General features: G+C 46.4%; 1 protein-coding gene across 1 annotated transcript; it reads left to right on the forward strand.

Moving 5' to 3' along the window:
• The first annotated feature begins 10 nt into the window (after positions 1-10).
• LOC136454473 (MEIOTIC F-BOX protein MOF-like) lies at positions 11-8,519 on the forward strand. Its single transcript, XM_066454888.1, has 4 exons — positions 11-552; positions 1,005-1,239; positions 8,124-8,234; positions 8,358-8,519. Exons 1-4 carry the CDS (start codon positions 11-13, stop codon positions 8,517-8,519), a joined length of 1,050 nt encoding a protein of 349 aa, XP_066310985.1.
• Positions 8,520-11,302: the final 2,783 nt, after the last annotated feature.

The following is an 11,302-nucleotide window of genomic DNA, read 5'->3' on the forward strand; positions in this document are numbered from 1 at the left end:
TGACACGGAAATGCGAACGCACCACCCGAGCAAGCGCGGATCCATGGAAGAGGAGGACAGGCTGAGCAGCCTCCCCGACGACCTCCTCCACTCCATCCTCCGCTTGCTCCCGTTCAAGCACGCCGTCCGAACGAGCGCCCTCTCCCGGCGGTGGGCGCCGCAGTGGCTCCGCGCGCTCGCCTCCTCCCGGGTCCTCGACTTCACCGACCGAGACTTAGCCCGCGGCCAGCTGCCTGCCCGGGCCGCGGAGGCCACGATGCGTCGCTGCCTTAAGGTCCACGCCGAACACGGCGCGCCACTCGACGTGTTCCGCGTGGCGCTCATGTTGCCGCCAGGGTCGAGCGACGGCGTGTTCGGGCGCGATGTGGTCGGCTGGATCGCGTCCGCCGTGGCGAGGGGCGCTAGGGAGGTCGAGGTGTACCTGACACTGACACCGACACAGACATACAGGGGCCAGGTTCCGAACGCCGACGACGGAAGCGCGGAGTTCGTGGAGCTGCCTAGCGACCTGTTCGTGGCCCGGAACTCGCTGGCGCGCCTCGCGCTCGTCGGGTTCGGCCCAGCGGCGGAGCCAGGATTTCAAACTTGGCTATTCCTACTTCCACGTCAATAAAAAAATCAATTATTTTTAACTGCAATGAGTGAAAATACTACAAAATATGAGCCAATTTGAGAGGCTGTTTTTTTACTGTTTTGGGCTTCAATGAGTGAAAATACTACAAAATATGGCATTATACATATACATATACAAGTATATACACGTATATACATAGAAGTGTGCTTAAATAGTTGGGTATTCATGGGAATACGGGGAATACCCTCTGTATCCGCCCATGGTTCAGCCTCGGTGCCGCTCCGGCCGGGCTCGCTGGTCTCCGCTCGCTCTCCCTCAACCATGTCGACTTCGCAGGCGAGGCGGTTCGTGACGTCGTGTCCAGCTGCCGGGTGCTGGAGCACCTCAGGCTGAGCAGCTCTGGGTCCTAGAGAGAGTGCGAATCGATTAGGATCGCTAGCGAGACGCTGCGGGTCCTGGAGATTGTTGGATGCATAGCTGTGAAGCAGGTCCAGGTCACCGCGCCCGCGCTCGAGTCGATCGCCTTCCACAGCGACGAGTTCTTCTGGGAGGACGCCAACGACGTCGTCTTCGACTTCGACGACGACATGCCGGCTCTGCGGGACGTGTACCTTTCTCAAATAGGCTTCGCCCACGATTCTGACGAGACCTACTTGTTATTATCTGTGGATCGATTAGGATAGATCTAGGCGGATGACACTTGGATCCGTAATAGCACATGCATATCTAAACCTAGAACACTACACCGAGAGGGAGATAGGGTAAGGGTGCTGATGTTGAACCTGAGCCCTCAGAGGGAGTCGCGGTTAAGCTGGCCATCTCAGCTTTAGTGATGGAGGCAGCACACGGGCAGCGACAGGTGGAGTAGAGGTTGCACGGACGTCGATGCAGTGCAGATGAATGGCATAGCAGTGACGACGGCGAAGTCAGCGGAGCTTCCCATCGCTGGCTGCGCGCCCTCTTAGATTGGTCTAGGGTTTGTCGGTAGGGTTTGCGGCTCACGGCGAACCTCGTACCTCGAGCCATCGACCCCCCACCTCTTTATATAGCGCAGTGCGACGGGGGCCCACCAACCATGTAGGGTTGGGCACCCCCGATCAGGGCGCATGACCAAGGTCCAATAGGCCATTGGGCTTATTGGTTGGGAGATCAATCTAACATTCTCCTCCTTGATCTCACTATTACTTTCATCTTTAAACTTTAAACATCAATCCTTTTATCCTTACTCATTTCTTCACAGATGATGCATAGAGCATGTTTCATCGTCACGGTCAATCGCCGATAGATTTAACAGCTACAATGCACGTCTCTGATCTGAAATAGTTACTTTAACTTTTGGGTCCTTTATAGTCTAGGAATCATAGGCTTTCCCTTAAACCTATGCCAGCTACATGTTCTCTGAACACGTTGGGTGGTAAGCCTTTTGTAAGCGGATCCATGAGCATCTTTTCGGTACTTATATGCTCAAGACTTATCATTTGATCCTGGACTTTATCCTTCATAACATAATACTTTATGTCAATATGTTTGGCAGCACCACTTGACCTATTGTTGTGAGCATACTGTACTGCTGGATTATTATCACAGTATAACTTCAGTGGTCTATTGATGTCGTCAACCACCTTCAAACTGGGTATGAACTTCTTTAACCAGTTCACCTGCCCCGTTGCCTCATAACACGCTATAAACTCGGCATATATTGTGGACGATGTAGTGACGATTTGCTTTGAGCTTTTCCATGAAATAGCTCCCCCTATGAGAGTGAACACATATCCAGACATGGATTTTCTATTATCTTCCACATAATCAGAATCTGAATATCTCACTATATGGAGTGAATCAGATCTTCTATACGTCATCATGAGGCCTTTCGTTCCTTGCAAATAACGCAAGACTTTCTTTACCAATTTCCAGTGTTCTATTCTAGGATTGCTCTAGAATCTACCAAGTAACCCGGTAACAAATGCCAAGTCAGGGCGCGTACACACTTGAGCATATTGCAAGCTTCCGACAGCTGAAGCATATAGAACTACTTTCATTTGATCGATCTCATATTGGTTCTTGGGGCATTGAAAATCCCCATATCTATCGCCCTTGACTATAGGAGCAGGTGAGGGACTACATTTGTGCATACTGAATTTCTTTAAGACTTTTTCTATGTATGTCTTTTGTGACAGTCCTAATACCCCTTTACTTCTATCTTGGTGAATCTCGATCCCTAGAACGAACGAAGCTTCACCAAGATCTTTCATATTAAATTTTAAGGACAAAAACTTCTTTGTTTCCAGTAGTAGACTGACATCACTACTAGCAAGTAAGATATCATCCATATACAGGACAAGGAAGATAAACTTCCCATTCTTAAACTTTGCGTAGACACAATTGTCCTCAACATTATCTTTAAACCCAAAATTCTTTATTATCTGATCAAACTTCAAGTACCACTGTCTTGAAGCTTGTTTTAATCCATAAATGGATTTCTTTAGGCGGCATCCCAAACGTTCTTTTCCTTCCATGACAAAACCTTTCGGTTGTGCCATGTAAACATTTTCCTCTAAGTCTCCATTGAGAAATGCCGTCTTTACATCCATCTGATATAATTTCAAATCGTAATATGCCACTAATGCCATTATGATTCTGAAGGAATCCTTACATGAGACTGGAGAAAAGGTTTCATTGTAATCAATCCCTTCTCTTTGTGTAAAGCCTTTTGCCACAAGTCGAGCTTTATATCTCTCTATATTCCCTTGAGAGTCAAGTTTTGTTTTATAGACCCATTTACATCCTACTGTTTTGGCTCCTTTAAGAATTATCTCCAAATCCCAAACTTTATTTGCATTCATTGATCTCATCTCATCTTCCATGGCCTCAAGCCACTTTGATGAATGATCACTTTTCATGGCTTCTTCAAATGAGGTGGGATCATCCTCCATTTGAAATTCTTTAGTGTTGTACACTTCATAATCAGCAGGAATAGCTGATTTTCTAACTTTTTGAGACCTTCTAGGGGCCTCCTCATTTGGCACATTTTCTGTTTGAGGCTGTTGTTGCTCCCCCTCATGTGTGGCAATAGTTTCTATAGGATCCTGAGGAACAGGTTCCTCATCATCATTCATTGTTGCCACAGGCGGGATAATAACAGGTGCTGGCACCATATTGTCTTGTACTATCGGTGCAGTAACAGCAGATAGTGAGAAAAATGGCTCATGAATGATCGAAGTGGGTGCATACATCCGCTTCTCTTCAAGGTCAATTTCTCAAGCTACCGTGCGCCCCCTAATCATTTCATCCTCTAGGAAGACAGCGTGTCTCGTTTCCACAAACTTTGTATGTCTGTTAGGACAGTAGAAACGAAAACCTTTTGACTTTTCTGGGTAGCCAATGAAATGACAACTCACTATTTTGGGATCTAGCTTCCCAATGTTTGGGTTAAAAACTTTAGCCTCAGCTGGGCTCCCCCACACACGCAAGTGGTTAAGTGAGGGTACTCTTCCTATCCACAACTCATACGGTATTTTGGGCACCGACTTACTTGGTACTCTATTTAGAATATGAATGGCGGTTTTTAACGCCTCCATCCACAGACTCATCGGTAAAGTGGAGTAACTTCATACTACGCACCATATCCATCAGGGTATGGTTATGCCTTTCAGCTACTCTATTCTGCTGAGGTTCGCCCGGTGTTGAATATTGGGCGACTATACCATTCTCCTGTAAGAACCTTGCAAAAGGTCCAGGAACTTGTCCATATGGGGTATGCCGACTGTAGTACTCTCCCCCATGGTCAGACCTGACTATCTTAATCTTTAAATCATGCTGATTTTTAACTTCTGCTTTAAATATTTTGAATTTATCCAACGCTTCTGTTCTTTCTTTAATTGGATAAATGTAGCCAAACTGAGAGTAATCATCTGTGAATGTTATGAATGAATCATAACCATCCATACTTTTCACAGGAAAAGGACCACATATGTCTATGTGAATAATCTATAGAATTCCTACGCTTCATTTGGCATCTTTCTTAATTTTCTTTACATGCTTTCCTTTTATGCAATCTCTACATTGTTCTAAATCTGAGAGCTCTAATGGAGGAAGAATATCATTCTTAACTAGTCTTTCTATTCTCCCCCTCGAAATATGGCCTAAATGACAGTGCCATAATTTCGACAACGCATCGTGAGCTCTCTTTTATTTTCTGTTTGCATTGTTCGATGAGGATACATTCTCATTCACATCACATACGGAATTCACATTTTCAAGAAGTGATAACAAATAAAGCTCGTCTTGTCGAAAGGCAAGACCAACACATTTATTATTAAACAATATCTGACATTTGCCATTTCCAAAATGGCAATCATAACCATCATGGTCCAACTTTGATACACTAATCAAGTTTCTTTGCAAAGAAGGTACATAAAGAACATCTCTAAGAAAAAGTATGAAGCCATCAGCAAGCTCTAGCGGAAGATCACCAACGGCCTCAACATCTGCTTGTACTCCATTTGCGACTTTAATGAAACTTTCACTTCTTTGCAAAGTTCTCATCGAACGGAATCCCTATAATGAATTAGCAACATGAATAGTTGCACCTAAATCAATCCACCAAGTAGATTTTGAAAACTTTACATATAAGGATTCATTTATGAACGTAATAATGTTCTCACCTTTATTTTTCATTATCATCTTTAGGAAATCAGGACAATTCTTCTTATAATGTCCCGTCTTCTTATAGTAGAGACACTGATCTTTATCCATTGGGAATTGCTTGTTCTGAGACTGTTGCATGGGACCCTTTCCAAATAACTTGGAGGAAGAACTGTTATTATAGTTCTTTTTCTTATCTTTTAGGTAGTTGATAGTACCACCTTATGAAACTTTTATTCTTTCCTCCTCCTGCACACACATGACTATGAGCTTTTCTAAATCCCATTTTTAGGCTGTATGTTGTAATTAACAGCAAAGGTGTCAAATTCTTTGGGCAAAGAAGCAAAAATCAAATGAATAAGAAACTCATCCTTGAGTGCCAAATCAATTGGTTTGAGCTTAGATGCCAGATTGCTCATTCTTAGTATGTGCTCTCTAATGCCACTGCCGCCACCAGAGTACCTTTCTGTTACCAGCTGCTTGATTAGCTGGGTTGCATATGTCTTTGAAGAGCCAGTGAACTAACTCTTTATTCTTTCTAAGTACTCTGTGACCGTGTCATAGTCTGAAATTGAGCCCACAATAGCAGGCTCAATCGTGTTCTTTATCACTGCCAAACACTTCTTGTTGGCAGTGACCCATTTCCTATGCTCAAGGTTATAGGACATCTTTACGGGAGCAAAATCCCGCTCTCTGTTCTGCCATGCAGCATCAGTCTCATCTGTCTCCCTCACCAGTGCCACAGGTTCTCTAGGGCACGGTGTGGTGACAACCCAGTCCACCTCAGCGAGGATGAAAGCCAGGTCTATCTTTTTCTTCCACTCAATATAGTTATCACCTTTTAGAGTGGGGATCTCTTTGATACAACTCATCAAGTTGTATCCTCCTGAAAACACAATTCAAATAGTGTGAGAACACAAATAATAACAACAATAATTGCATGCCTTAGTTTAATGTTAGTCAAAATTAAAACATACAATTATTTTATATACATTAAATCTACATCACCGTTAGGCAGAAATAGAAATAATGCATAACAAAAACCATAATAACATCAATATTATAATATTGCTATTAATCAACGTTGGTCAGAATAACAACAATATTATAATCAATTTAAAACATATCCCTTTTTAAAATTAAATTCTCCCGTTGGTTTGAATTTAATAATGAAAATTACATCTTTAAATACACAGCGGAAACTTTGAATAAAATTCTCATGATAATATTTTCCAGAAGCAACTTTACTATTTACTGAACAAAAATATCATTGGATAAATTTTGTACAGAAATTAACATCAAAACTTAGTTCAAATCATTCGAATATGCATCAAAATTTGCTTCTGGAAAATAAAATTGAATTTTTTCGCTCTGTTCAGCGGCGGCCCAGCGAAAAGCGGCCCATGGCCTGCTTCGCGCGCGCACGCCAGCGCTCCTGGCCCAGCTGATTTCCCACGGCCCAGTAGAGCCCACGGCCGCCTCACGCGGACGCGCACGACGCCTCCTCCGCGCCCAGGCCACAACCTGGGCCTAGGCCGTGAGTTCCTTTCCCCGCCTAGGATGAATGTGGCCTGATGCGCTGGTGGCCGTTGATCTCCGATCGACGGTTCTTCTTGCTTTTCGGCCAGATAAAACTCGCCCCAGCCACACCCCTCCAGAAACCCTAGGTTCATTCTCTCCCTCCCCTTCTCTCTCATTGCACAGCGTAGCTTGGAGAGACCCGCAGCAGCAGCCGTCCTCAGTGGCTGAGGGAGAAGAAGAGTGGCTCTGTCCAGCGCCCTCTCGCCGGCGTGCGTGCTCACCTGAGGCTGAGCACGCCGCCGTCGAGGGGCCGCATGGTGGTGCCCTTTTGACGTGACCGCTTGGTGAGGTGCAGTGTGGATCTCCGCTCTGTCCCACGCGCCATTCGGGAGCGACGCTGCGGTCTCCTTTCCACGCGGTGGCGATGCCGCCGGTGGTGGGTAAAAGCCCAGGTAGGCTTCCTTTTTAGGGTTAGGGTTTGCTTCTATTTAATTTGAATTGAGTTTGAATTCACTTTTCTTTTCATTCATTTTTCGTTGCTTTTGATTTGAAAAACTGAGATCTACACCCTAGGCTGACTAACTGCTAGGGTTAGGGTTTCTTTTTTTTGTTGAAACTGTGTCCACTTTTCCCGTACCCGATCTAATTTAGGGTTAGGGTTCGATGTTGAGACCATGTCTCAATCTGTTCACACTTTTCCCATACCCGATTGAGGGTTAGGGTTCGATTTCTTTCTTTCCTCGATCCAGATCTACCGCTAGAAAGGCTCCGGTACCATTGTTATTTTCTGTGGATTGACTAGGGTAGATCTAGGTGGATGACACTTGGATCCGTAATAGCACATGCATATCTAAACCTAGAACACTACACCAAGAGGGAGATAGGGTAAGGGTGCTGGTGTTGAACCTGAGCCCTCGGAGGGAGTCGTGGTTGAGCTGGCCATCTCAGCTTCGGTGATGGAGGCAGCACACGGGCAGCGATGGGTGGAATAGAGGTTGCATGGATGTCGATGCAGTGCAGACGGATGGCGTAGCAGTGACGACGGCAAAGTCAGCGAAGCTTCCCGTCGCTGGCTGCGCACCCTCTTAGATCGGTCTAGGGTTTATCGGTGGGGTTTGTGGCTCATGGCGAACCTCGTACCTCGAGCCACCGCCCCCTCTCTTTATATAGTGCAGTGCGATGGGGGCCCACCAACCATGTAGGGTTGGGCGCCCCCGATCAGGGCGCGTGACCAAGGCCCAATAGACCATTGGGCTTATTGGTTGGGAGATCAATCTAACACTACTATGACTCCTTGGTGAGCGACATCGAGCATGCCCCAATTTGGACGCTTTCCTGCGACATCTGCAATTTGATGTTGTGGTTCAATACGACGAACATATAGGAGCTGCAACTGCTGATAGCCTCCAAAGATGATTATGATGACGACCTCGAGGTCTTCACCAGTTTCTTTCAGGAGAACAAGCTTCCACTCCTAGACCGCTTGTTTGTCCGCGTAAAGCTCTCTGCCTCAGCTCATCCTCCAATATCCACGATTCAACGTCCATGCAATTTGCAAGGAGATATTTCTGAATCAGCTCACACTCACAGCAAGTTAATTACTTTCTGAAATCTACAGTTCCTCGGCCACGTTACAGATGCAAGCGACGCCGACGCAGCAGCAGCACTGGCCGGCGAGGTTGTCGACAACTCCGAACACGAGATCAACGACAAATTTGTGCTTGACAGCCTCAGCTTCATCAAGCTGGTGAATTTCAGAGGGACAAGGTTTGAGCTATAGCTGCTCTCCTTCCTGAAGAGGGCCCCTGCCCTTGAGCACCTGGTGCTGGTCACGGTGGGAGAAGAGGGAGGAGCTCCGGGTCCTGGAGATGAGCACCTAGAGGTCATCCAACGGTAGGCGTCGGCGATGCGGAAGGCATCCCCATAGGCGCGTCTCACCGTGTGCCGGTCGAGCCAAGACCGCAGCCAGAATCCTGTGCACACAAGGCTCTACCATGAATTGTAATCGGGCCTAGCCCCATTTGATCGATCTTTGAACAGATGGATGTTTTGGGCAGTGTTGTTGTGTGAGATTGTTATGGGTGTGTGAAGGTGGGTTTACAAATCAAGTGGTTGAGTTAGGTCTGGTTTAAATCTAGATGTAAAGTTTGAATGTTAAATCGGGTGTCACGTGGGATGTTGTATGGGGGTGTTTGATACTAATAAAAAAAATTTCAGAGTCCATCGGTAATCCGCGAGATGAATTTATTAAGCCTAAGTAATCCGACATTAGTGCATGTGTTACTGTAGCACCACATTGTCAAATCATAGACTAATTAGGCTTAAAAGATTCATCTCACAAATTAGTCGTAAAATGTGTAATTAGTTATTTTTAGTCTATATTTAATACTCCATATATATGTCTAAACATTCGATAGGATAGGGAGTAAACTTTACGAGGAGGAACTAAACAAGGCATTAAAACATCTAGAGAGAAACTCCTGACAACTCCGTATCTCAGGCCCTCCACGGCGTGGAGTGGTGCTCAAAAAAATCTTTGGGCCCCATAAATAATAAGCGGCATCACTATAGAATATTGTATATAGTTGGTCATTTGGCACTAACACGATGGGCTGACCTAGGCACGACATAGAAAAGCACGGCCCAGGCATGGCCTGGTCCGGCTAGCATCGTGCCCGTGCTTGGCCCGGCCCAGCCATAGTGCCATGCCTAGGCTGCTAAGTCAGCCCGCAGTGCCGGCCCAGGCATGGCACGCCTAAATAGGCTAGCATGACTACGGCACAACTCCTTCCCTCAGAGCCATCGGATCCCCCTCCCCCGCTTCTGAAAGGTCCTTGTGTGGTTTTGGTAATTGAGTGACAACCTAGGTGGACTAATTGTGTTCATATGAGATACACAGGTGATTAGTCCACAGGTACATGTGTGTGAGCAACATATGCCATGAAAGTAAAAATGGCTTAGAGATGTTGCAAAGCTCACACATGTGATAATGAAGGAGCTCATTGCAAATGAGACATGACACTGAGTCATGTGATCAAGGTGGAGAAGATCATGACAAGACTTGGCTTGATGAACCGGTTGCAAGCGTGAAGGGCAAGTCGGAGGCTTTGGAGCGATGGACCGCGTGGCGGTGAAGCTTAAGCAAGACTTAGCGCCGATGGACGAAGGCAATGGTGAAAAGCAAGTGAAGTCAAGATCGATGAACCAATATGATCACATGATGATATGAAGTGGATCATATCATTATTGACCGTGTTGGTGCATGTGTTGCATCAACATTGGAGGAGATGGAATGGAATGCATAAGGCAAAGGTATAACCTAGGGCATTTCATTTCACCGGTCATAGGTGTATAGAGAAGTTGATGACCGGGTTTAGGATAGATGGTCATACCATGTGGACAGTCCGACAGTGCCACCGGTGCCCTATTCAGAGAAGATAGGGTCTCACAGAGTGGACTGAACGCTGGTCACATGGTGACCGGACGCTAGGGTCCTACGTCTGGTCAGTGGCGGCCGAGAGCGTGCAGGCGTCGGTCAGTGCTGACATGGTGCGTCTGGTTTGGCTGACATACGGTGACGTAGGTGACACAAAAAAGTTGGAGAAGGATTGGACGCTGACGCTGCATCCGATCATGACCGACCGGACATGTCCAATCGCGACTGGTACCTTACTGGAAATGACCGAATGCTGGGGTTGTTGCGTCTAGTCAGTTTGAGCAGCTGCATCCAGTCATCACTTGACCATTGAGATCAAGTGACTGAGGTTGAACAAAGGTGACACATGGTGAGCATCTGTTAATCGGACGCTAGGGTCCTGTGTCTGGTCGATATGATCGACATGTCCGGTCAACCCGAAAAACGCCCAATGAAGGGGTAACGGCTATTTTAGCCCGTGGGGCTATAAATAGAAGGGGTCTCGGCCTTGGGCCTATAGCGAAGCACACTAGAGCCTTGGTGGATTATGTAGTAGTGCTTGGGAGCCCTCCATCTCACATATGCTTGATAGTGATCATCCGATTGTGTGAGAGAGCGATTCTAGTATGATTGCATCGTGTGGCACTAAGTGATCGAGTTGCAAGCTGGTGGTGCTTGTTACTCTTGGAGGTTGCCACCTCCTAGATGGCTTGGTGGTGGTCTCCGTTGAAGCCAGCAAGAAGCTTGTGCGGTGCTCCAGAGAAGAGCTTTGTGAGGGGCATTATGCTCGCCCCGCGGGTGCCACGAAGAGCAACTTTAGTAAAGCGTGTCATTGAGCTACCCTCACTTTTGGGGTAGGTTCTTGTGGTGCCCGATGTGCGGGCTTGGCGGGTGATGCCAATTAGTCGCCGAACCACCAAGTGAGCGGTCGACACAATAGGGACTAGCGTGTTGGCAAGCACGTGAACCTCAGGAGAAAAATCACCGTGTCAACCTTGTTCTTCCCATTGGTTTGCATCCTTGTTATACAAGCTTATAATTACTTTCATATACATTATGCTTGTGTAGTTGCTCTTGTATTTAGTTAAGCTTGTAGCTCACTAGTGTCGGGTACCTTAGAACGAGGTACCCCGAGCGAACAATCAAAG

The sequence above is a fragment of the Miscanthus floridulus genome, chromosome 5, assembly GCF_019320115.1.
Source record: "Miscanthus floridulus cultivar M001 chromosome 5, ASM1932011v1, whole genome shotgun sequence".
Classification (NCBI taxonomy): Eukaryota; Viridiplantae; Streptophyta; class Magnoliopsida; order Poales; family Poaceae; genus Miscanthus; species Miscanthus floridulus.